Genomic DNA, 27,811 nt, shown 5'->3' with positions numbered 1-27,811 from the left:
CTCCGCCCCCCCTCCCCCCTCCTACTCCTGATGTCTTTCTTGCTCTACCGGATAAGTGGGATGGCACGGATGGGAGATGCAGTGTTTTTCTAACTGCTCTCGATCTGGTGTTCGAGTTTAATGCCACCAAATACTCCACCGATCGATTGCGCATTGCTCTCCTTGTCTCGTTGCTGTCGGGGCAGGCAGCTGAGTGGGCCACGGCAGTTCTTCGCGCTGACTCGGATACCGCCCATTCCTACAATGAATTCACCCGTCAGCTGAAGTTAACATTTGAACACCCTGCGGGCGAGGTGGAGACCGACACCAAGCTGTACCACCTGCGGCAGGGAAGTTCGTCCGTGAGCCGCTACACGGCTGATTTCCGCACTCTCGCCGTACAAGCCACCTGGGGAGACGCCGCGCTCCGGACCACCTATTACGAGGGGTTGGCGTCTAGGATAAAAGACGAGCTAGCCGGGCGGGAGCTTCCTGCCACCCTGGAGGGTTTGATTCAACTCGCCCTCCGAATTGACCAACGCCTCCTATCTCACCCGAAGCCAGCCCCGAGAACCCTGCCGCCAACATCCACCTTCGCGTTTTCCACTCCACGAACCCCAACCACAGTCACCTCCACCACTCATGGACCTGTCGGTTCTCCACCTCCTGCCGTGGTTGACACCGGAGCCGGGGAACCCATGCAGTTAGGACGCGCCTCCTTGACCGCTGCAGAACGGGAACGGCGATTCAGGGAGGGACTCTGTGCCTACTGCGGGTCAGGAGCCCACCACAGAGCCATCTGTCCTCTCCGGCCGGGAAACGCCCAGACCCGGTGAGCGAGGGGAAGAGCTCACCGGGTCGCCTCCAACTCTTCGCCACCACGACCAATATCTCCCGTCTCACGGTTCAAGTAAGCCTCCAGTTTGGCCACAAATGAGTCAGGAGCACCGCGTTCATCGATTCCGGTGCCACAGGTAACTTCATTGACTCTTCTTATGCCAAAGAACTGGGGGTAAAGACTGAGGCGTTATCCCAGCCCGTTCGCATCACTTCTGTAGATGGCCGGCCCCTATCATCCAGCCCTATCACCACCCAGACAGAACCCATTACCCTGATCATCCAGCAACATCACGAACAAGTTTAATTTCATCTAACATCCGTTTCATCACCACCCATCATCCTTGGACATCCGTGGCTGTTACAACATGACCCTCTCATATCCTGGACTCAGAACCGGATTCTACAATGGGGACCGGCCTGCAGCGAACTTCGACCCCCGACGTCGACACCAACACCATCCCTCCAGCATATCGCGACCTGGCTGAAGTGTTCTGCAAGAGACGCGCCACCCATCTTCCACCTCATCGCCCCTACGACCTGGCGATTGACCTTCAACCAGGCTTGACCCCCCCCCGCGGCCATTTATACTCTCTTACACCCACCGAGACACGGGCGATGGAGGAGTACGTGTCGAATGCCCTTCGCCAAGGTACCATCAGGCCCTCCTCCTCGCCCGCCGCCGCGGGGTTCTTCTTTGTAAAGAAGAAAGGGGGTGAACTTCGCCCATGTGTCGATTATCGGGGGCTAAATCACATTACCATCAAAAACCGACATCCTCTGCCTCTTACCAACTCTGCCCTGGACGCCCTCTCTGGTGGCACCATTTTCACAAAGTTGGACCTTCGGAGCGCCTACAACTTGGTGCGTATCAGAGAGGGTGATGAGTGGAAGACGGCCTTCATCACTCCCACTGGACATTATGAAAGTCTTGTTATCCCCTTCGGACTCTGTAATGCTCCCGCCGCCTTTTAAAGTTTCATAAATGATGTCCTTCGAGACATGTTGGGGCGGTGGGCTTTCGTCTACCTGGACGACATCCTCATATACTCACGAACAGTTGAAGAACATACCCAACACGTCAGGGCGGTCCTTAAGAGATTGCTCGTCCATCAACTGTATTGTAAGTTGGAGAAGTGCGCTTTTCACGAGCGCTCCACCACGTTCCTGGGCTTTGTCATCTCGCCCCAGGGTGTGGCCATGGACCCGCAGAAACTAGAAGCTGTGCGTCATTGGCCCCTACCCAAGACCCTCAAGCAGCTTCAACGGTTCCTCGGGTTTGCGAATTTCTATCGTCGCTTCATCAGGGACTACAGTACAGTTGCAGCACCCCTAACTGCCCTGACCCGTCCATCATCTCAGCACTTCCACCTCAACTCCACCGCCATCTCCGCCTTCCATGAATTATGTCGACGTTTCACCACCGCTCCAATCCTTCTCCATCCAGACATCAACAAACAGTTCGTCGTAGAGGTGGACGCTTCGGATGTGGGCGCCGGAGCTGTTCTCTCCCAGCGAGGTCCAGATCAGAAGTTACACCCTTGTGGCTTCTTCTCCAAAAAATTTGATCCCACTCAACAGCGATACGGGGTAGGGGACCGCGAGCTGTTGTCCATAAAGTGGGCATTGGAGGAATGGCGACACTGGCTCCAGGGCGCCAGCGAGCCGTTCATCATCTGGACCGACCACCAGAATCTGATCACTATCCAGAACATCAAGCAGCTCAACCCGAGGCAGGCGCGGTGGGCCCTGTTTTTCGAACATTACAACTTCCATCTGTCCTATCGCCCGGGGTCCAAGAACACCAAGGCCGACGCCCTCTCCCGACAATATGAGGGGGAAGCCACCCGGGCGGAACCCGCGCCTGTCCTCCCCTCCTCCAAAATCATCGCACCTCTCCGCTGGGATCTAGAGACCAGAGTCCGCCAGGCACAGGCAGCGGAGACCGAACCGGCAGGTGTGGCGCCTGGACGACTCTACGTGCCTCAAGCGGTCAGGAGCGACGTCCTGGAGTGGGGCCACTCATCACCCATTTCTGGACATCCCGGCACCAGACGTACCCTCCAGTTCGTCCAACGCGCCTTCTGGTGGCCCGCCATGACCCAGGACATCGAAGAGTTCGTTCAGGCGTGCCCAGTGTGCGCCAGGGCCAAGACCACCAACCAGCCGACACCTGGTGAGCTCCAGCCACTACCTGTCCCTCGCCGACCCTGGACGCACATTGCCGTCGACTTCATCACGGGCCTGCCGGCTTCAGAAGAAAAGACGACCATTATGACCATCGTGGATCGGTTCTCCAAAGCTGTGCACCTGGTGGCTCTCCCCGGACTCCCGTCAGCTAAAGAGACTGCCGAGCTGATTCTAGAGCACGTAGTCCGTTTGCATGGGTTCCCAAAAGACATCGTCTCGGACAGGGGGCCCCAGTTCACTGCCCGGTTCTGGAAGGCCTTCTGCCGTCTGATCAATTCCACCTGCAGTCTGTCATCTGGATACCACCCTCAGACTAATGGTCAGACGGAGCGGACCAACCAACAACTGGAGCGCTATCTCAGATGTTTTGTCGCCGATCGTCAGCGCTCCTGGGCCCGCTATCTCTTATGGGCTGAGCTATCTCACAACCTCCATGTTTCTTCAGCCACAAATCTCAGTCCATTCGAGGTATGCAACGGTTTCCAGCCTTCGATGTTCGAACATCAAGAACCGGAGGTTGACGTACCGTCGGCCCAACAGTTGGTTCGCAGGTGTCGGCGGCTGTGGAGACAGGCCAATCAAGCCATCCAAAGGGCCAACCACCGCTACGCCACACAACATCGCCGTCGGCACCCACCGGGACGAATGTATAATGTAGGTGACAAGGTATGGCTGTCAACAAAGAATTTGCATCTCCGCACAGAATCAAAGAAACTGTCACCCAGATTCATCGGCCCATACCGCATCACACTCCGCATTAACCCTGTCACCTACCGGCTCCAGCTGCCTGCGGCACTCCGAATCCATCCGGTTTTTCACATGTCACAGCTGAAACCCTTCACCACTTCTCCCATGGTTCCACCCTCCCCCCCTGCTCCTCCTCCCCGAATCATTGACGGTGGTCCTGCTTACACCGTACGTCGGATCCTCGCTTCGCGCCCTAGGGGCCGAGGCACCCAATACCTGGTCGACTGGGAAGGCTACGGCCCAGAGGAGCGATCTTGGATTCCGGCCCGGTTTATTCTCGACCCAGAACTTATCAGGGACTACCGTCGCCGGGTATCCTCCACCCCAGGACCGTCGGGAGTCTGTCCTGGACAGGGGGGTACTGTCACACACACCCGTTTTGCGACCGGCACTAGGACCCGGAAGTAGAACGGTCGCTAAAACAGGAAGCATAAAAGGAGACAAGATGGCGCTTCACATCACTCAGTCACTGAGTTCGCCCAATGCTGGTTCAGATCGCCTGTCTGCCATTTTGTGAGTACTCACTTTTCTTGGGTCTACTTTCTGATTCGAGTGTGTGTTTATAGGACGCGGGTTAAATTTGTGTTTTTCCCTTGCTCCCCTTTCGTGAGAGTCTTTAGACTAAATCGCGTGGCTATCCTGCCTACTCGCGTGCTTCCGCGTTTGGGTTTACCATCTACGCTACAAAGGGCTAACCGCTAAGTGCTAAGTCTTCTGATCATTCCGGTTAGTTCGTGACAGAAGCCAAATATGAAAATGCCCTGCCCCCTTTTGTAGATTTTAAAATTCTGGGAATTACCAGAAGTCCGGAGTTTTGTGATCTTAAGGGACGTGGTGGATTATAGCGTATCAAAAGACTGATTAGGTATGAGGGAGCTAATATGCAATATGCTAATTTTTTTTTAAGGACCTGTACTGTAGGTTTTATTTTTAATTTCCAGAGCTCCGTCCGCTCTCGCTCCAATGGTGTAGCTCTGTTTATTTTGTGTTTTCAGTTTCTAATTAATAACCCCATGCTATCTCCAAACGGGAGGGTCTTCCCGTGCGTGTCATAAGCACTTTCACAACCTCCTATTTCATTCACCCCCTCAGAAGCACTGCGTTAGGGCTCTTATAAACACTATTACATCTCGGCTCTCCAGATGTAACACATGCTGCAGGCTATGTAGGGCTCTTAATGAAATTAAAAAAATATTTCCTTGCGATTTTTATGACTGTAATCGGACTTGGGAAATGCTAAAGAAGTGTACTTTTTCGAAGCACTTATCAGGAGCACATAGGACAGGGTGGACACAGCAAACAGCGTATGATTTGTTTTTTGGTATCCATTTACATATTATTACATATTATGTCTGATATAACACAATAATATTCTGCCGTGGACAATACTTTGATGACTATTACCACACCATGTACTATAAAGCAGTCAAAGTGTAAAACAATTAAAAAATATTTATGAAGGTAAAAACACATGTATTAATTGGGTAAATCTGAAATATCGTTCTTGATACAGTATACACAGACAGTTTATCTCTTATACGGTATGTCACCTATAGTTTTCTGAATAAAAAGTAGCAGAAGCAGGAGTCGTTTCTTTATCAGCTTTATGAACGATAACATGCATATGGGTCTATTCCAATTTTAACAGAAGGGAGCAAGTACTAGTTATATAGTTGCATAGTAGTGTATGAACAAACTTCCCATCAAGCAGGTTCTTCCCGTAGCTGAACAGTAGATCAGAATTCAGTAACCACTGCTTATTCAGCATACATCTTTGCCCTACTCATAACTTATAAAGCTGTCTTTGCCCTATTATATATTTCATCCAGACTCTGTATATACAGTACTGTACTGTACACCGATCTGCAATACCAAGAACTATTAAGCCCAGTACTGGTCAGGCTTATATAGAGAGCTCTGAGGGTGTCATGTGGTGTCTGGCACCGGACGTTATCAGCGGATCCATTTGGTGCTGTGGGTTATAGACATATTACAAACATGTTCCAAGTGACATGAATTAACTCCTGGAACTCCAGAAGTCTAACCCTTACTTTCTTCAAAACACAGTTTTCTTATTAGTTTCCCCTGTTTGCCCAGACAGCTTTACAATAAATATCCAAACACTGAGGAAAAAGGTTTAATGGCTTCAATTTTTCCCAGACTAGACGATATTTCTGTCAGGAAACAAGCCAATATTAATAAAATAAGAACAACTGCATTCAGTCTTCTGGTTGAAATGCTGACAGCTGCACCTGACGCAAGGACCCAGCTGCTTCCCAACCCAATGTGATTACAAATAGCAGAGGCTTGGACAAGAGAAACAGAAATGGTATAAACTGTATACAGCACACATAAATCCGACTTAAGGTGCGCTCATGGTAATACAAATTTAACACATTTAAAACATTTAAAATATATACATACAAATACAAACTACTGTACAGTACATGTAAATACAAACTATATACGACCATTTATTTTAATACACTTAGAAAACGCAACTAATCAGCCATAACACAAAGTCCAATATTGTGTAGGTTTTTCTTGTGCCACCGGGTCGCCTCTGGAGAACACCTAAGGGTGTGCTGTGATGTCTGGCACTGGGACGGGAGCTCTGGATCATTTGGTTGCTCTGAGTCGCAGGGTGGGGCCTCCGTGGATCAAACTATTACTGTTGTAGTTAATAATTTTATTCAGATGGGTTTATCCATAAATCAGAAAGTGCTGAAATATATCAGAACTTTATGCGCCAAGGTGAGCATAAATAAGGCTGAAAAAGCCACTAGGCATCTAGTGAGAGTCTCATCAGAGCTCAAGCATGTACCAAATGTTTCCAGATAATCCAGATTCATACTTGTGTCTATCATACAGAATCTTCAGAAACAAGTGCATGGTTCTATATATATGTGTGTGTGTGTGTGTGTGTGCGCATTGAATTGAAATTGGTGTGTATTGATTACTGTAAATGAGAGCAGCATTCAAGTGTAGGTCAATAAACTACTCAAAATAAAGAGGTGGGCGGTAGTGTAGCCACAATTTCAATTAGAAGGGGTTTATTTTTGTCAAGCTTTAAACAAAGATTTTGAGTAAAACTGGAGACAGTGCTTACGGCTAGGGAGCATACTCTAGCATTTGAGACATAATGGGTTTCACGTAAAAGGTATTATTTGATTCTAGCTCGTTGATTATTTGTTATCCTGGTGTTGCTGTTACTCATTAATATATGTATTATATATATATTTGTATGGTATTGTAAGGGTCCTCCACTAGAGGTCACTGTTTTTATTTTGTAGTTTTTGTTGGCCGACTCAGTTTCCCAGCAGGCACCTCGGTCAGGTGATGCAGTGCACACCTGAACCGAGGTAGCCATCAATTAATCTATAAATAGCTGTTTAGACTGGGAAACTGGGTCGAGCATTTTTGGGAATACCACTGTCTGTTATGTGGGCATTTTGGTTTGTTTTTATTTGTTTAATTTGTACTTTGATTTTAGTTGTGTTGACTTGGGCTCTCTTATTGGCAATGTCTCTGTGTATGTTTTGTGTGTCTGTGTTAGTGGAGCTGATTCAGTCCTGTCCTCCTGTGTTCTTGTGGTTAGCTAGAGCAGGTAAGCAGTTAGGTGTATGTGTGGCTAGGAGCATGATTAGCTAAATGCTATGTTGAGTTTATAGTACAGTGACAGTACTAGCATGCTTCTAGCCATAGCCCCTCTGTTTCTCTAGCTATCCTGTGTTTCCTCTCCCCCGAGTTGCCCAGTGAGCCTAGCCTTTAGGTGTCCCCTAGCCTAGCCTTTGATGTGTCCTCAGCCTAGCCTTTGATGTGTCCTGAACCTAGCCTTTGATGTGTCCTCAGCCTAGCCTTTGATGTGTCCTTAGCCTAGCCTTTGATGTGTCCTTAGCCTAGCCTTTGATGTGTCCTTAGCCTAGCCTTTGCTGGTCCCCTAGCTTAGCCTTTGCTGGTCCCCTAGCCTAGCCTTTGCTGGTCCCCTAGCTTAGCCTTTGCTGGTCCCCTAGCTTAGCCTTTGATGGTCCCCTAGCCTAGCCTTTGATGGTCCCCTAGCCTAGCCTTTGATGGTCCCCTAGCCTAGCCTATGATGGTCCCCTAGCCTAGCCTATGATGGTCCCCTAGCCTAGCCTTTGAGGGTCCCCTAGCCTAGCCTTTGAGGGTCCCCTAGCCTAGCCACTGGGTATCCCTTGTCTGTGTTTCCTCTCCCCCTAGCGTCCCAGTGTGCCTAGGTTTAGAGTGCGGTCCCTCCGGGCTTTGGAGTAACGACTAGCTTGTGAGTGCTGCCTCGCTTAGCCTTGGAGGGCTGCCTCGCCTAGCCACTGGGTAGTCTTGGTCTGTGTTTCTGTGCCCCTATTCCCTAGTGTGTTTAAGCTATTAGGTAAGTATAGCTTAGTGCATGTTGGGGCTGAAGACATGCTTAGCTAGGTGTATGTGTAGCTAACTGCCATGGTTAAGCAATGCTTAGCCATGTTTAGCTAGAAGCCATGCCTAGCTGATTGCCATGTCTTTAGCCCTTGTCCTGTCCCTCTCTTGGTCTCTAGTGTCTCCCGTGTCTCTTGTGTCTCCCGTTCTCTCTAGTGTGGTTCCGTCCTCCCTAGTGTCTAGTTTCAGCTCCACGCCTCGTTTGTGTCTTGTTACGTTTGTCCCCTGCCTGTGTCTCGCCACAGGACGTGTTTTGTGTTTCCTCCTGCCTGTGTCTCGTCACAGGACGTGTTTTGTGTTTCCTCCTGCCTGTGTCTCGTCACAGGACGTGTTTTGTGTTTCCTCCTGCCTGTGTCTCGTCACAGGACGTGTGTTTGTTCCCCTGTCTGTGTCTTGCCAGAGAGCCCCTGTTAGCACAAAGTTAAGTATGGTTTAAGTTTGTTTGTTCCTTTGTTTGTATCTTTATTTATACTTTGTTTAACCTTTATTAAAGACTCTTTTTTTGGTTAACACCACCCCTCTGCCTCTATGCCTGCTCCTTCCGCCCACGGCGTTTAACACCTTGCCACAACACCCCATCATGACAGAATGCTCGACCCACCAAGGCATAGCAGAGGGGGCTGGGACTTTAAAGCGGCAGCCTCGCGTGGAGGCCACAGCTGCAGCACCCTTCGCGCCTCACGGGGAGGCCACAGCTGCAGCACCCTTCGCGCCTCACGGGGAGGCCACAGCTGCAGCACCCTTCGCGCCTCACGGGGAGGCCACCGCTGCAGCACCCTTCGCGCCTCACGGGGAGGCCACCGCTGCAGCACCCTTCGCGCCTCACGAGGAGGCCACCGCTGCAGCACCCTTCGCGCCTCTCGAGGAGGCCACCGCTGCAGCACCCTTCGCGCCTCTCGAGGAGGCCACCGCTGCAGCACCCTTCGCGCCTCTCGAGGAGGCCACCGCTGCAGCACCCTTCGCGCCTCTCGAGGAGGCCACCGCTGCAGCACCCTTCGCGCCTCTCGAGGAGGTCCCAGCAGCAGCAGCAGCAGCCGCCGAGCGCCTCGAGGAGGTCCCAGCAGCAGCAGCAGCAGCCGCCGAGCGCCTCGAGGAGGTCCCAGCAGCAGCAGCAGCCGCCGAGCGCCTCGAGGAGGTCCCAGCAGCAGCAGCAGCCGCCGAGCGCCTCGAGGAGGTCCCAGCAGCAGCAGCAGCCGCCGAGCGCCTCGAGGAGGTCCCAGCAGCAGCAGCCGCCGAGCGCCTCGAGGAGGTCCCAGCAGCAGCAGCAGCAGCAGCCGCCGAGCGCCTCGAGGAGGTCCCAGCAGCAGCAGCAGCAGCAGCCGCCGAGCGCCTCGAGGAGGTCCCAGCAGCAGCAGCAGCAGCCGCCGAGCGCCTCGAGGAGGTCCCAGCAGCAGCAGCAGCAGCCGCCGAGCGCCTCGAGGAGGTCCCAGCAACACCAGCAGGCCTCATGTGGAGGCCCCCCACCTTCGTCCAGTAGCCCTTATTCAAGGCTTACCGCCTTCGGAGCGACACCCCAGCACAGCGTCCAGCACCCGGCTTCGATGTCGGGCACCCACCGCGGCACGGCGGAGGAAAAGCCAGTACTGCATCGGCCGCCCGGATTGGGGGACAACACAGCACTGTCTTCAGGGGCTCTACTTCTCAGAGCAATACAGTGCTGCCCCCTCCGCCCGGCCCACAACAGCGATCCGGTGCTGCCTCCGCCACACAGTTGACTACGGGAACTAGCCCGTCGGGTGAAGGGACACCAGGGAAGTGCCTTGGGACCACCAATAGCGCTCCGGAGGAGCGGTTTAAGGGGGGGGGTACTGTAAGGGTCCTCCACTAGAGGTCACTGTTTTTATTTTGTAGTTTTTGTTGGCCGACTCAGTTTCCCAGCAGGCACCTCGGTCAGGTGATGCAGTGCACACCTGAACCGAGGTAGCCATCAATTAATCTATAAATAGCTGTTTAGACTGGGAAACTGGGTCGAGCATTTTTGGGAATACCACTGTCTGTTATGTGGGCATTTTGGTTTGTTTTTATTTGTTTAATTTGTACTTTGATTTTAGTTGTGTTGACTTGGGCTCTCTTATTGGCAATGTCTCTGTGTATGTTTTGTGTGTCTGTGTTAGTGGAGCTGATTCAGTCCTGTCCTCCTGTGTTCTTGTGGTTAGCTAGAGCAGGTAAGCAGTTAGGTGTATGTGTGGCTAGGAGCATGATTAGCTAAATGCTATGTTGAGTTTATAGTACAGTGACAGTACTAGCATGCTTCTAGCCATAGCCCCTCTGTTTCTCTAGCTATCCTGTGTTTCCTCTCCCCCGAGTTGCCCAGTGAGCCTAGCCTTTAGGTGTCCCCTAGCCTAGCCTTTGATGTGTCCCCTAGCCTAGCCTTTGATGTGTCCTCAGCCTAGCCTTTGATGTGTCCTCAGCCTAGCCTTTGATGTGTCCTCAGCCTAGCCTTTGCTGGTGTCCTCAGCCTAGCCTTTGCTGGTGTCCTCAGCCTAGCCTTTGCTGGTCCCCTAGCCTAGCCTTTGCTGGTCCCCTAGCCTAGCCTTTGCTGGTCCCCTAGCCTAGCCTATGATGGTCCCCTAGCCTAGCCTATGATGGTCCCCTAGCCTAGCCTTTGAGGGTCCCCTAGCCTAGCCTTTGAGGGTCCCCTAGCCTAGCCACTGGGTATCCCTTGTCTGTGTTTCCTCTCCCCCTAGCGTCCCAGTGTGCCTAGGTTTAGAGTGCGGTCCCTCCGGGCTTTGGAGTAACGACTAGCTTGTGAGTGCTGCCTCGCTTAGCCTTGGAGGGCTGCCTCGCCTAGCCACTGGGTAGTCTTGGTCTGTGTTTCTGTGCCCCTATTCCCTAGTGTGTTTAAGCTATTAGGTAAGTATAGCTTAGTGCATGTTGGGGCTGAAGACATGCTTAGCTAGGTGTATGTGTAGCTAACTGCCATGGTTAAGCAATGCTTAGCCATGTTTAGCTAGAAGCCATGCCTAGCTGATTGCCATGTCTTTAGCCCTTGTCCTGTCCCTCTCTTGGTCTCTAGTGTCTCCCGTGTCTCTTGTGTCTCCCGTTCTCTCTAGTGTGGTTCCGTCCTCCCTAGTGTCTAGTTTCAGCTCCACGCCTCGTTTGTGTCTTGTTACGTTTGTCCCCTGCCTGTGTCTCGCCACAGGACGTGTTTTGTGTCTCGTTACGTTTGTCCCCTGCCTGTGTCTCGCCACAGGACGTGTTTTGTGTTTCCTCCTGCCTGTGTCTCGTCACAGGACGTGTTTTGTGTCTTGTTACGTTTGTCCCCTGCCTGTGTCTCGCCACAGGACGTGTTTTGTGTTTCCTCCTGCCTGTGTCTCGTCACAGGACGTGTTTTGTGTTTCCTCCTGCCTGTGTCTCGTCACAGGACGTGTTTTGTGTTTCCTCCTGCCTGTGTCTCGTCACAGGACGTGTGTTTGTTCCCCTGTCTGTGTCTTGCCAGAGAGCCCCTGTTAGCACAAAGTTAAGTATGGTTTAAGTTTGTTTGTTCCTTTGTTTGTATCTTTATTTATACTTTGTTTAACCTTTATTAAAGACTCTTTTTTGGTTAACACCACCCCTCTGCCTCTATGCCTGCTCCTTCCGCCCACGGCGTTCAACACCTTGCCACAACACCCCATCATGACAGGTATAAAACTACTAGTCTGGTCCCCCTGCACCGTAGACCCCAGCACAAAGATATGTGACAAACTGTGTACACTTTATTTCTATTTCTAATTATTTCAGTATTTTCCAACTGACTAACTAATAACTGTCTTATATTATAGATCTATTATTTATTTATTAATTATCTTTCAGCCTTTCAGGGGTAGATTACACAGCCTATGTGATTTTAATTAGGGTGGAGGGTTGGTAGGGGCTTAGTGTTGCTAATTATGGCAGCAAAGCAGTAGGGGGGAGTGTGAGCCCCTGTGTATGTGTGTGTCTTGGGGAAGATGGAGGGTGAAAATGTTGACAAAGTCCATTTGATGTGTGTATGTGGAATTGTACAAGGCAAAGAGAGAGATAAATGTCCATCCATGTGATCGTATAGTCTATATGTGTGTGTGTGTGTGTGTAATTCTTCACTAGTTAAGAGAGGTGACAGGCACTGACGTGAATAGATCCTACTGCTCTCTGTGTACACTGATGATGATGATGATGATGATGCACTGCTTGCACTTTTCTCCAGTGAGAGAGAGAGGGAAAGGCTGTGAGTCAATTGGCTGCTAATCTGGTCACATGGAAGCGTTTTGATTTCTCCTGCACTTTTACTGTCACTCTTATTCTGTTCACTTTAAAGAATGCCGAAGGAGTTTACAGACATTTGAGTAAAAAACTGCGGATAGTGCTGTTAGCAGTGGAAGATAAAGCTACATTTCTCATTCAGTCGGGAGGTAAGGCATGGTTGGTCTATCTAGATTAAAGAAATTTTTATTTCAAATGTATTACACAATATCATGCTTATGATGAAATTATACTAATATTCAACTGGCATGAAAATATTTAAGTGGTGATATAAAACTTGTACTTGATGTACTTGTTTACAAAGAACAGCATATATTCTGCAGCAATCTGATAATTTAGTTGATGAGTTTATTTACGCATTTTTTTATATATTTATTAAGTAAAGAAAGACTAACATCATTTTTTTTAACTAAGCTTTCTAGGTCTTCTATGTTTGAGCTGTTCAGAGGTAGGGCAAGCTCTCGCGGTGTTGAATGATTTAACTAAAGTAGAAGGCAGAGAGACACTTTTAGGTTAGGGCAGACAATCCCCAAGAGAAGAGACTTGTAGCCTAGAAAAGTATCTGCCCTTTACAGTACAGGATATGTTTTTTCCATAAAAATACTAATCTGTTCTTTATACAGTGATGACCTATAAAAATATATATATCTACACCAACTTCTTCTGTGTGGTAACAGGGTTCTGTATTTAAACAGCCTGAGCTTGACCATGTCTCCACCGGGGAAGAGGAGCCAGTGGAGAGAGGAGCTATGGCAGTTCCCCAGGGACCATAGGCTCTCGAGGAAAGTACTGCTGAACTGCTGTCTGGTGAGGCGTATCATCTCATGGGCCCAGCCAGTAAAAAGAGGTATTTATTTGCTTTAAGGTACCCAACATGAAAGTCTTGATGGAAGTTCTAGGTGTCTGTTTGTAAGTGGGTGTTACAGTATATGCCACCAAACCAACAAAAATAAAAGGGACTTTTCCTTTTTAATTCTGGTAGAATGTATTTGGATTGGTATATCTGGCTCCCCAAATGTGATCAGCTTTCCAACAACCTCCTTAAGGCAGAATGGTTCACAGTGTGACACTAATTGATTTTCCAGTAAAGTTGTCCTAAAAAAAAAACCAATGGGATTATTTATTCTCATGGGTTTAATTAGACTAAATAAGGCTTGTACAGTGGGCACTATGCATGATGGGTGCATCGCTTAATGCTCTTCCCTTCTTACCCTTACACACGCATTGCTCTGAAATAGAGTCAATCTGGACTCATCGGACCACATAACCTTTTTCCATTGCCCCAAAAGTCCAATCTTCATGCTTTATCCTTAATGGTTTTAATGTGTTAAACTGTTTCTTACACAATTCCAGTCATTACAGTAATCTCCTTTGTTGTTTTCTCTGCTTGGGTGTGGCCAATAATTTGAACATTTCTTCCACCAACACAGGATAATAAATGAGAAGCTACTTACCTTATCAGTAAGGTTTAAAATACTCGTTGCCAGCTAAAACATATTAATCACTGCATTAATTTTCCAATTAAAGACTCTTAAGTATTTGCTTTTTTTAATCCAAATGGTGACCTTTGTTCTCTTTTTATTTCTGGCTATGTCTATTTATTTAACATATAACACATTTAACAAACTTTGTCTGATTTCTAGACAGACCTTCTAGGCATTTGAAAGAATTAAAGAATCTATATGCACATCATCTTATTCTGACATCATTTGGACCTTTTTAATGTTCCCCTGTACACTTGCATAAGAGAATTAAACCAGTATGGGCTTTGTGTGGAGTGACAGCTCTAATAACTATGGCAGTGGGTGGGATTTTGCTGGACACTGGTTGTAAATTTAGCATTTCCCATTTGTTAAATGAGTTAGAACAAGACACAATCCATTAGCCATATCACAGCTGGAATGTGGACTGCTGTGAATATATTGTATTTATGGCAAATTCCTCAAGGCAGATTGTAAAAATAAACTGATGAATATTAAATTAGTATAACCCAAAAATGGATATTACAGAATTAAAACTGGAAAATGTAAAATATATAATAGGTTATTTATACAAATACAACATTTGATGAGAATTATGCTATTATATATTATATTAGCTATATTATGCTTTTGGGAGCTAATATCTAGAGTTGTGTGAAAAGACATTTAAACGTAACACTCACTCACTCACTCACTCACTCACTCACTCACTCATCGTCTATACCGCTTTATCCGACCTTCAGGGTCGCGGGGACCTGGAGCCTATCACAGGAGACTTAGGGTATGAGGTGGGGTACACCCTGGACAGGGTGCTAATCCATTGCAGGGCACACACACATACACACACTCACACACTACAGACAATTTGGGAACGCCAATTAACCTAACCTACATGTATTGGACTGTGGGAGGAAACCGGAGTACACGGAGGAAACCCACCAAGCACAAGCAGAACATGCAAACTTCATGCACACAGAGACGGGAATCGAGCCTGGCCAGGTATCGAACCAAGACCCTGGAGGTGCAAGGCGACAGTGCTAACCACTACACCACTGTGCCGCCCTTTAAACATAATATAATATATTATTAATGATTACACAATGCTGGTTCCATAATAAGGGCTTTATACAATGTATAAAGGGCTTTAAAAATAAAAAAATTAATAACTGGTAAAATAACTGAGTTTACTGTTACTTAACTAAATTTAAAAATATGAATTTAAATCACAGGATATGATTTTATTTGGTTCAGTTTGGTTTAATAAAAAACTAATTAAAAAGTTTTAAAAACTTGTCACAATAATAATAGTACCTTAGAAAAAAATATAATAGTTACACTATGTAAAATTGTCATTTGCAGTAGCACCAATAAATAAAATTCTGTAAACATTTTATTTTGGGTAAATATGTTCTCAATACTAATATGGAAGGTTTGTATCGATTAGTCATAAAGCAATAAATCATAAGGGTCACTTCAAGTGCTTTTTTAAAATTTGCATTAGCATGTGAGTATATGGAGGGGTTTATGTTTATATATATGAATTAATAATTGTAACCAAGGTATTTCTAACAAACATGCATTGAAGAATATGCATTACTGTAGAGTATACAGTAGCATTTGGTGGTAATTAGTTTCAGTTTCAGAATATATTAGGTATATATACATTACCGTCCAAAAGTTTGGGATCACTTTCTAACTCCATGGTCGTTCCTGATTTTTATTTCTTTCTACATTTTAATGCAATGCTGAATCTCCTTTCAACAGTTAATGCTGAGATCTGTATCTGCTACTTGTGCTCTGTATAGTCTTCATAACGGCTCTAATCTGAGGTGCTGTTTGTTAATTGGTGATTTTTGAGGCTGGTAACTCTAAATGAACTTCTCCTCTGCAGCAGAGGTAGGTTTTGGTCTTCATGAGGGCCAGTTTCATCATGGTGCTTGATGGGTTTTGCAAATGCACCTGATACAATACTGTTTTTGCAAGAACTATCAAGTTCTATTAAGTGATCACAAACTTTTGAGCGGTAGTGTCAATATCACAGGCAACTGCAGTACATAATATACTTATATTGAATTGCACTGAATATGGGTTTTGGCAATAATAGTGTATAACCTGTAATAAGACACAAGAAACGGCAGACGCTCAGAAACCTATTACTGACACTGTATTTGTAATAAGCAATTTTATTGTAAAACTCTTTAAAAATGGATTTTCTCTTTCAAACAGATTATTTAATCAAATACAGTACATGCAGTTTAGTGGTTTGGATTGAGTCTTTAACCGTATTCGTAGTTTTATTTTCACCTGTCACCATATTATATTGTATTAATAGACTTAATCAAAGAAAAAAAAAATTAATGCATATTAATTAGCGTAGTCTACATTAAGTATAACATTAATTTGACATTTAGTTCTGTTCGGCTCACAGTACAACATCAAGATGCACTGAACTCACCAGATTGGGGTGCTGTATCTCTATGTACTACAGACTTTCTGAATATAAGGTCATGTATCACAACGAATCTTAGCTAAATGTTGAAGATGAATTTATTACATGACATTAAGTATGATTTAGCAGAATATTAGTATGATATTGCAAGTAATATCTCTGAATGGGATGCCAGACCATCACAGGGCACCTTACACACACACACACACACACACACACACACACACACACACACACACACTTTAGCATAGGCAGTCTACATTCTATCATGTGGGGAACAGTAGACATTACACAGCTGTGGAACAACAGTGCTATCAACTGCACATCTGTGCTACCACAAAAAGTTTCAGTGAGTGTCCACTAGGTGGCACTAAAATAAAAGGAAAGGTTAAGATATGCCATATACTGTATAACATAAAATATATTGGTTTATATTTCACCTGAGCTATTATCTGTGGAATTTGACTGTATCAGATAGTTGTTGTGATAAAACTGTCATATAAATTACATAACTAAGAAATTACTCAGCACATATTGTGTATTATGTTTACTTACGAAATGGATATAGATATCAGGAATTAAAAGGAATACACGTTACATTTAAAATGTGAATTTAAGACTTCACACACATACATACAAATTTAAACATTAACATACTGCAGTGATTTAGATGCCCCCTGGCTATCAGTCTTGAGACCCAGACCCCATCTCCATGGCCTGCACTGTTGATAAATAGTCTCTGCGTGCTGATTACACTCGCTGGCACAGAATGAATAAATGATGATGGTATGAATATGGAGATATCAGTGACAGCTCTGCTGTCATTTAGAATGACTGACTAGAATGGAACAAATATTGCAATACTTGCCCAGTAAAACTGTACATTAGTAGTGGGTGCAGTGAATGCAATCTAGATGTATATCTATCTTAATTTTTCCTCATATTAAAATCTTAGGTATAGTGTAGAGATGAAGAAAACAATTGGCTTCATATTAAAAGTAACTGCAGGAGCAGTGATTTAAGCATCTTATATAGATGCTTAAATCTCATACTTGCAGTGAATGCTGCAGGAAAATAAAAAAGGGCAGAGCTTCCTAATAACAGCACATCCTGGAGTTTTTAATTCCTTTGTATACTGTAGCTGGATTACATGAGATTTTGAAATCATTTCATGCTGTGAATCTCCTATTCTACTGCATTTTAGATTGGGTAACTGGGAAGACCAATAAAGAACACCGAACTCAAAGTCATGGTTGAAGACGGGTATATAATGTCTGACAATTTCCCTTGACCTCTCTCATCAACATGACATTACCCTTTAGAGAACGGTTAAGAATTAACTCTTGAAAATGGTCTGTGTGAAAATCCCAGGAGATCAGCAGCTACAGAAGTACCAGCTACTCTGGCACTGACAAAACCATGTTTTTTTTACCCGCTCATTTTGGTGGTGTACAGTATGTGAACACTTTTAAAGCTGCAAGCCTGCATCTGTGGGATTTTATACATTGCTTGGCTGCCATATGGTTGCATGTTTGGATTATGTCATGAATGTACTCTAGGTACTGTAGATATACAGGAGTCCGTAATAAAGTGCTCCACGAGTGTATATAATAACAATTGAATTGCATGCATTTTATAATGTGAGAAAGTCACTATGGTAAACTGGTAACAGGATCATTGGCACCCAATGCCTGCCACACTCCGGGCTCAGCAGGTAGAGAGCCTAAGGCCTACATACTCCCCAGATCCCGATCTGATTAAGCACACATGGGACGTGCAGGACAAACATGTCTGTTCCACTGAGGCCTCCTCACGACCCACAGCACCCAAAAGTTCCCCTGCCAGTGTCCTGGTGCCAGACACCACAGCCGACCCCAGAGGTCTTGTGGAGCTGCCCAGCTCGCACAAGAGGAACCTAAAACCTACTCTAGATGGTTTTAATTTTAATGGTTTTAATATTGTGGCTGATTGGTTTAAAAATGCATACTTCTTGGTTTTTCGACTGATATTTTTGCTTGAACATGCCTGCATATTTGACAATATTTTCTCAATCTTAGCTGAAGTTTATATAATTTTACACATCCATTTATATAATTAACTAGCCACATTTACAAATTAACTCATACTTAAAGTAGAGAACCATAAAAGTACTAATCACTAAGGTTTTTAGTATTGTTTGTATGTCAATTTAAGCATCAGTGTCATACCGGAATGCTTAATTGATTCAGTAACAGATCTTAAGCAACACATTTGTTCTGGTAAAAGTCACAGTAGTCTCACAAGTCAGACCATTAGCCAAGCTATTAAGTTGCATGTTTTTAGGTAACCCACACAGGCTCAGGAGGATTTGTGAAACTTTCCAGCAGTAACCAGAGCTCAGGATTCAACTATCAACCTGTGAAACATGAAGCAACAACTTCATCAGCTATGCCAATTGATCAGTGCAGCTGAAACTAACTAATGTTTAACTAATTCACCCAATGGATTAATTAACTAGTCACATTAATTAACTAGTCACTGATCATCTAATTTATTAAACTATTTAAGCATAGATACATGGAAGTACAAATACTGAACAATAATTATGCTAAATGCGTATACATTTAAAAGTACTATACATGCTACATTTTATAAGGATGCATACTTAAAAATTAAGCATTTTTTAAAACATATTACATAAATACTGTTTAATTTCAAAGATTTGGCATTTATTGCTAAGTTTGCATATCCTAAGGGTTTAGAATGTTGGGTTGGAATAAGCTCTACTTATTTAATTTCTCCCAACAAAGTGGGGCGCATTACTGCTACTTTATCTTCATCTTTTATACTTTTATATAATGCAACAATAGTACACATCTAGTAGATGAATAGCCAGTGATTTTGTCTGTAGCCTATTTGCAAACAAGACAGATTAACTTAAGTAATCACTTTAAACTGCTTTAAACAAACCCTTTTCATTTTCATTTTATAAGCACAATTCTGCGTTTGAATTATGTAGATCATTGCAGCTTCTAATTGGTATCATCTTGAGACTTGCACAGATTTTTATTAATATGAACACAGCAGTTATTATTGTTGTTTATATCTGCCTATGATATTTTCAAATCTAACAAATTTAGTTGGTTCTATTCACAAAACATAAATAAAACAGCAGCCTAATTTAAAGCACTGCTTGGTCATACTTTGTCCCATGAGCTTCATACTCACATTCTTCATGCCAGCATTGCATGCAAGTAAAACCCTCCCATTTGCATAGCCTATTTTGTTTGCAAAATGTCTGCTTCAGTGGGTTTAAGACTAGAATAGATGCCCTTTTAAACAGCTACAATACAATTTCTTTCTTAGAAAAAAATAACCTGTATAAAGAAAAGATAACCCTGTATAGTAAATAACCACTTATAAATCACTGTATTTATATTTGTATATGTCCAATATTATTTGCTCATGTTTGGTTCCATATATACCAGGCAAAGTGACACGTTTATGGTTTAATACAACATTTTATGGTTACATTGTGTCTGTTTTTTTTTTTACTAGTGTAACGGGATGTGAAATACAGAACTATGTGTTGGAAGTGTACATAAAACTAAAGCAAACAAAAGGTTATATACAACAAGTTTTAATCCGTACAGTATATAGAGCTTATTATTGTCAAAGCAGGAGGAACCTTTTTAATTGTTTTGGTTAAACATCTTAGATAACTTAGTCAGCCCATATGATACACACTTTTTAATCTGTTTTAACCTTTAAGCACTCTTAATTTAAATTTACTACACACACATACGTATATGCACAGAAGTGTAAGATTTCCTCTTTCTCTTTTCAGGTAACCTACTTTGCCCATATTTTTGTATTCCACTGGTGACCTAGCTATCTATAAATAGTGGCAGATTAATACAGGGTACAGTGAAACCTGGCCATTTCAATGACTGCAGGCAGTCAATGCAAGTCTTGTGCTTCAAACGTGCTGTTTATACACTCCAGTGCCCGACCAGATTTCTCATTACAGTATTGTCACTCATTCTTTGAAGCCACAGTGAGGATAATATATGTTACATGAACCTCATAGTGTGAAAATCTCCCAACAGCTGGGCTTTCATTTACAAATCCTTCCTGCTGCATTCAAGGTGATTTTACTGCAGAGATATTATCAGTAAAATTAATACTATAGATAGAGTAGGCCTCATTTATCAATTTTGTATTTAAGCTATGTGTAAATTTTGGTGTGAGCCTAACCATACTAAAAACAGCTTGTAGCTGTACAAGTGTGCTAATCACCCATATGTGCAAAGCCAGCACCAAGACTACATAAAAGTTCACCAGCCCTTTTATCCTGGGGGTTTACTTAATCAGATCATTCAAAAATGAATCCAAAAGTTCTGGCACAGGTCTGTGTGTGTCCTTTCCCTCCTATTTTTTACTCAGGCCTTGGACCTGCACTGGTTGTATCGGGTGTAGAGATGAGGGTCTTGACAAATATTATTATTATTATTAATAATAATAATAATAATAATAATAATAATATTAACAACAATATTTTTTATAATTCCATCAACCCAAGGCGTTTGACTAGCACATCTTCCATTTACACACCCACATTTCTTTTGTCATTAATAAATGATAAATAATCATTTTATTTTCCCTAATTTATCTTCAGGCTGTTTTTTATGTGGAACAACAGCGCTATAATATTTGTTTAATTTATGTAAATAATATAAAAATACTTGTTTTCCTCAAATTTCCTCAACGGTATTTTTAGTCCCTGTCCTACTTGCACCAGTCAATCTCTTTTTTCTAATAAAAGTAAGCAGTTTATAACTGACACAACTGTATACAGTATATTTCCCATAGTGTTTATGATAATGATCACATTTTAAGTTTATTAAGTAGAGATATTTTAGGTAGCCTTCAGGAAAAAACAAGTAAGATCTTTTCTTTTCTGGATTTAGCTCGATAAATGAGACCAATTGTGAAAATAAATATTGTTTGGCTACTTTAGGAGTTTAGGACACTTTAGGACACTTTAGGACACTAAAGCCTGTGTCTAAAATGTAGTTTGAATTGATGTGATAACAACAGGTTCCCTTGCGGTTCTTCTCCTAAATAAAAGCCTAGTACATCATGAGAGTTATGGGGTGTATGGGATATCGTACACTTTAATATGAACAGCCAGTGGATACACGTTGTGACTTTAAGTAACGGCCTGTTGAGCCCAGGGGAGACACTAGTTAAAATCTTTTAATTAAGAGAAGTTAAATGGAGGTTACTTTATTGCAGTTGGCAGAACTATTTTGTGCCAGGCCACTTTACACAACGGCAGGGAAAAAGAGATTTTGTGTAATTCATAGGGAAATGCAAAATGATGTAAAATGTTTTTCTTTAATGAGTGAAAACGTGCAGCATCTTCTGCATTGTGTTTCATGGACATGTAATTTTAATTAGCACTATATGTAGCACTTTAATTAGCACTATATGTAGCACTATATGTATTTTGAGCCATCAGTTGAAATCTCACTGCTATCTTGTAGACTTCGTCCTGTTTTATAATGACCTTAAAAAAGATTTTTTTTTATCATCATTTCTGCAATCCATGTGGTAATCCTCAGGGTACTATCCAAGGCCTTGAATGTTCGGGAAAGCGTTCTTGACTTTAGAATGAGCTATAATTACAGTTTTAGATGTACTCATTAATGTTTCCATGGATGCAACCTGGTGTGCATGCTAGAGGTAGAACAGAATGCTATGAATAATTAATAAGATGACTTGTTTACCATTGATTACTGTGCCTCATCAACACTTAAGACATTGAATAAATGTTTTCAGCAGATTAATGATGATTGCACACGATACACAAGTCTATATTGTTTATTGATAGGTTTGTTCTATCAGTATGTACACTAGTAGTAAAATGTTTGGACACACTTTCCAATTCCATGGTGGGCGTCTAAAATATACAATAATCTCCTTTGAACAGTTGATAGTGAGATGTTTCTGCTACTTGTGCTCTGTAAAGTCTTCATAACGGCTCTAATCTGAGGTGATGTTTGTTAATTGGTGATTTCTGAGGCTGGTAACTCTAAATGAACTTCTCCTCAGCAGCAGAGGTATGTTATGGTCTTGCTTTCCTGGGATGGTCTTCATGAGAGCCAGTTTCATCATGGTGCTTAATGGGTTTTGCAAATGCATCTGACAATACTGTTCTTGCAAGAACTGTTCCAGACCGTCGTGTCAACAACTGACTGTTGTTCTCGTCATTGTTCCTAATTAGCTAATGCCAAATGTGTTCTTTCAAATTCAAATTCAAATTTTATTTGTCACATACACAGTCATACACAGTACGATATGAAGTGAAATGCTTACACGACCGCCTGTGACCTTAATTAATTTTTTTTAAACAGAACAATTGACAAGAAATAAGAGAAAAATGAAAAAGAAGCAAGAAATAAAGAAATAGTTTAACTATAAGAAGTTAGACCAAAATATAAAATTTTTTAAAAATATACAAGAAATATAAAACTTTACTGTATAAGACAAAATAAATTTAGATTTAGATGCAAATAAGAAGTGAAATGAATGGAAAATGTCCAAAAGTGTGCAAATGAGCACCGTGAGTGCAAGTGTGCAATATGCAATGTGTGTGCAAATGTGCAATGTCCATGGTTGTCTGGTCTACAGTATATTGGGGTGTGTGCACAGATGAGAAATGTCCATGAGTGACCATCTCTGTGCTATGTAGTCCTGTGTGTTAACCTGGTTGAAAGGACGTATCGCCTGCGGGAAGAAGCTCCTCCTCAGTCTCTCTGTGTTGGCCTTCAGGGAGCGGAAACGCTTCCCGGACCGCAACAGAGAGAGCAGTCCATTGGCTGAGGTCCTTCACGATCTTCCTGGCCTTGGTCCAGCACCGCTTGCTGTAGATCGAGTGCAGGTCAGGGAGCACAGTGTGAATGATGCATTTTTACAATTGCAATTTTTTCTTTGTTAAACAAAGAATTGTTCTAAATGCATGTATTGTTAGCTACTGATTTTTTTGTAGATGTACAAGTGATGTGAGAAAGAGTTTACAGGATCCACTGTCTCAGTTGGACACATGGAGAGGTACCTGTACTGTGTTTAGTGTTTTTAATCTACAGGTACAGAGAGTACCATGCAGGTAGATCTAAACTGAGCCATCTCTTGACACAATCTCTATTAGAATTTTCAAGCCAGAGTCTTCATCGTATTTCCTCCTGAGGACTGAATGCATACCTTGGTGTATTTTTCCTTGCCAGCAAAATGTGATAAACCTTTTTTAGGTGTTATTGAGGATTCTGGGATTAGATTGTAAAGACTGTGTTTGCAGAAGTCGTCTCCTTTCTACCAGAATGATGAAGCTGTAGCAATCCAGCTGTCAAGTATGCGATCAGTCAGAGTGATGAACTTCATACTGAAGATAGTGTTAAAGCATTAGGGTGTAATTTCCTGACTAAAATGTTCCGGATCTATCATACTGTATACTCATGAAAACTAAAGTCCGTAGTGTATAGAGGGTTGAAATGAAATAAATCACATGGTTAACCTGTTGTGGAATCCAGATGCTGTACTGATTTAAGACCTTTCCAAAGCAAGTAATGTCAGTGACTGTTTTAAATCAAAATCCCAGAGTCATAATGCATGGGCCTGATTACGGCTGATACTGCGTCTCGCTATCTGTAAGTGCAGATGATTGTTTAGATTTCTAAGACAGAATGGCTCTGGTGTTTAGGTTGAGACTAGAGTCTGGTCTGAGGGAATGTAGGTCGACACACAACTCCAGTCCTGCTCCAAAGGTTCGGCTAAACAAATCAGGCCATGGAAAAACGATGTCTGCACCAGCCGGCCCCTTTCGATGTGGATCATATTATATAAGTTCTGTTTTGGCAGGTAGTTTAATTTATACATTTTTAGCATAAAAAAAAAAAAACGCAGATAAAATATAATCACCAGCAGATAAGATAAAATCACCTGGTTTAGAAAATGTTATTCACCATCCATTGTAACAATGTGTGACTTTGAAAGAGTGTTCTTCTGCTCCATGATATATTTATATTTCCTGGATGGGACATTTTTAAAAATCAGTAATAAAACACTTTAAAGCAGACTTATTTATGTCACTCCTGAGCAGACCTGCTTAGCAGCAGTGTATCTGTAAGACTGACTCCAGTCTATTTTGAAAGAGAGCCACTTGAGACATCTATGTAGTACATGTTAATAAACATATAAAACACAGCGTAGCAGCTCGCCCATATTCCATACCAGCAAATTGTGTCTCTTTTAAAAGGCAGTTTGTGGCAACCCAAGATGAGCATAGTGCAGTTTGGGAAAGCTATGTGACTAAATGATCTGACCCGTTACATCCACATCCCATTTCATTTTTGTGTTTTTTTGCTTATTGAAAGTCTGTCTGTGAGATTTTGAGGATTTGTGCTCGTTTAGACATGAGCATTACTGAGGTTAGGCACTGATGTCAGAGGTCTGGGGAGCGGCCTAGGGTTCAGAGGTGTTGTTATGCCAGAACACATACAGGCCCCTTTGTTTCAGTGAAAGGAAATCTCAATGCAGAATACAGAAGGACATTTTAAAGATTTGTGTGCTTCTAATTGTATAAAAGCAAGATAAGGAAGGCCCACATATGGGTGTGATGGACAGGTGTCCAAACACTTTTGGTTATGTAAGGTTAAGTAGGGGTGGAGAATTTTATTTTTTATTTTGGTAAGGCTTTGATGGTATGTGGTCCAGCAAAAATGGGTCTTACATTCAAAAACATTATGTTCTCCCTTTAATTTCTCTCAACAGCTACCAGTCTAGGAGGACAAAGGTTAACTTTATAATAAGGAGCAAATTAATTAAACTTGAATTACTTGACATCCCATAGTCATTTTATACATCTGTATTATACTTGAACGCATACAATATTACCCATTCTCTGTACATATTATTACAATTTCTAAGGCATCACATCATGCGAAGCTAATTAAAAATACTTTATCACCAACCACTTAGAATGTGTTCTTAGAAGTGCAGAATGCTGTTGTATATCCAGTTTTAATTATAACCAGATCACTGAACAAGACAAACACCGCCTGCTGCCAAGAGCAGTGGCATCTTGGTGAATGTTAACAAATCCATCACAGCTCATTTTTATTCGATTTGTCACCACTGCATCAGTCATAAGCATTTCACATTAGCAATGTGAACTGACAAAGAGTTATACATTTTTTTTTTTTAATATAATTTTGTGGATCCCTGGCTTCTGAGAGCAGTGTAAGCAATATTTGCATAATTATATTTGTTTTTTTTACAGAAGAAAAGAAGCCTTTGGTGTTTAAGACTGATTGTGTAATATTCAGCATTCTGTACTATGTGTTGATGATAGAGTGATCATATTCTGCCTGAACAAAAAAATATTGCTATTGTCATCCTGGAATAGTCAATGTGCCATCAGGGTGGAAAAAACTCAGTATATTCAGGTGATCAGCTGACTCTTATTTCCTATTTATCGCCACGTTGCTGAGCCTAGACCTGACCAACTGCAGCAATCACAGATCATAACACTGCCTCTAAAGGCTTGTTTTATACAAATGAATAATATTAATTACTGCAGTATTTACCCCACCAAAGGCTTGTATGTATTTCCTTATAATTCCCATTACTGCTTATATCTTAAGGAAATTTTTTGAATGGATTTCGAATATACTCGTTTTTTATTTCGCTGAGAGGGTCACCTTGTTTTAAAACCCCCATGGCATAGATCTTTCTGCCGTTTGGTTTTTAACTTCCCCAGATAAGTAATAAATGCAACAAAGCATTTGCATAACAGGTTTAATCAAAAGCCAATAAATTACATTAGGAGGTTTGTCAGTATGTGAGGCAAAGCGGTGCCATTATCGAGAAGGTCATACTTTAAGTAATGTCATTGTATTTACAGCTTTAATTCCCTCAGCTGTCAGATGAAGCAACATCTGCATTGATGTGATGACAGGCTTATTCAGAGAACTGAGACATGATCTGTGCCAGAGTGCAATGCGTAGCTACTAAACACCGCATCCATCCCTTGGGCTTGTTTTCTCTGTCAGATGATGAAACAGTAACCTGTAATCCTGATGTCTTGCACATGAACGGCCAGACGTCTAGGCAGACAGCGAAAGAGATGCGAGTCTTATACCTTGGCAGTGCTGCTGCTGCATGTCCAAGCAACATCATTTTATTCATATGTTTAAATAAGCGTATAATGGTTGTGCTACTAACACCTTATTATCTCATAATCTCATAAATGTCAAAACCTAAAATAGCATTTCCGTATTAAATGTGGAACATATTAGCCAAAGACCTACTTAAGGCCAAACCTGCAGTGGGCTGTAATGACCTGAGAAATACTTTATGCTGAACACAGTTCGTCAAAGCTGCATATGAAGGAGGACAGAAAATGCCAAAGATGAATGTGTGTGTGAATCAGAACCTTTTGTACGTCATCAAAACAATGATTGCGATTTGAACGCAAATGATGAATCAGCTTCATCTGTAAGACGTAAGTTCCTTATTTATATGAAACACTTCCTGATATGTGCAGTTACTGGGATATGATTTAATTTAAAAAAGTATATTTGTTCCTATTCTGAATAAATTAGCAAATTTTTTAGATGTAAAGGAATAATAAAGACAATTAAAAGCCGGCTACCTAAACTTAAAATATATATATGCATGTGATATGAAATTGTGAAATAAGTGCATATAACACTTAATGACATCCAAGCGTGCTGGAATGCAGTAGTTTACTGGCCCAGTAAGACTCCACGTCCCAGTCAGAGTTTCAAGGTGCCTCTTGTATGCAAATGTGCTTATTACTGAAATTCACTACTAATGAGCTAATAAAGAACTGAGAGAGTCTGTGCCTTTGATTCACAGTTACATGATGGTACTAAAGCGCATCACTTATATTTTAGCAAGAAGTTCCTGTTCTTACTTCTTGGTTACAACTACATAATGTAATTGTTTAAATTTTAATAATAAAGATATATCATTAAAAAGAAAGAAATATCCTACAGTTGCTTCAGTTTCTCCCATAGTCCAAAAACTGGACTAATTGCCATTCCCAAATTGCTCGTAGTGTGTGAATAAATGTGTATGTGTGTGCCTTGCGCTTGATTGGCACCCCATCTAGGGTTCTCCTAGGATAAGCTTCAGGCCCCTGCGAAGCTGTATACTGGATAAAGCGATATAGACAATGAGTGAGTAAAGGAAAATCTGTATATGACAAGCATGATATGAAGAAAAAATGTCAAAAGGACTATGGGTACAATGGTAAATACTTGCTGGCCAAAAATGACAAAGTACTTAGTATCATATTTTATTGACAGTTTGTCATTACCCCATAGGGGCCAGGGGGAGCTCAGTAGTTAAGGCATTAGACTAAGATTCAGGATGTCCCAGGTTTAAAAACCCCATAACTACCCAGTTGCCA

At 42.8% G+C, this 27,811-nt stretch overlaps 1 protein-coding gene across 1 annotated transcript in view; it reads left to right on the top strand.

Annotated features, from left to right (window-relative positions):
* Positions 1-13,113: 13,113 nt before the first annotated feature.
* Positions 13,114-27,811, top strand: part of kcnip4a (potassium voltage-gated channel interacting protein 4a) — a 134,887-nt gene continuing 120,189 nt past the window's right edge. The window contains exon 1 of the mRNA XM_053509796.1: positions 13,114-13,252. Coding sequence (XP_053365771.1) covers positions 13,114-13,252 — 139 coding nt within the window. The remainder of the gene's footprint in view (positions 13,253-27,811) is intronic.

This window comes from Clarias gariepinus, chromosome 1, assembly GCF_024256425.1.
Source record: "Clarias gariepinus isolate MV-2021 ecotype Netherlands chromosome 1, CGAR_prim_01v2, whole genome shotgun sequence".
Taxonomy (NCBI): Eukaryota; Metazoa; Chordata; class Actinopteri; order Siluriformes; family Clariidae; genus Clarias; species Clarias gariepinus.
This window is presented reverse-complemented; position numbering and strand designations above follow the sequence as displayed.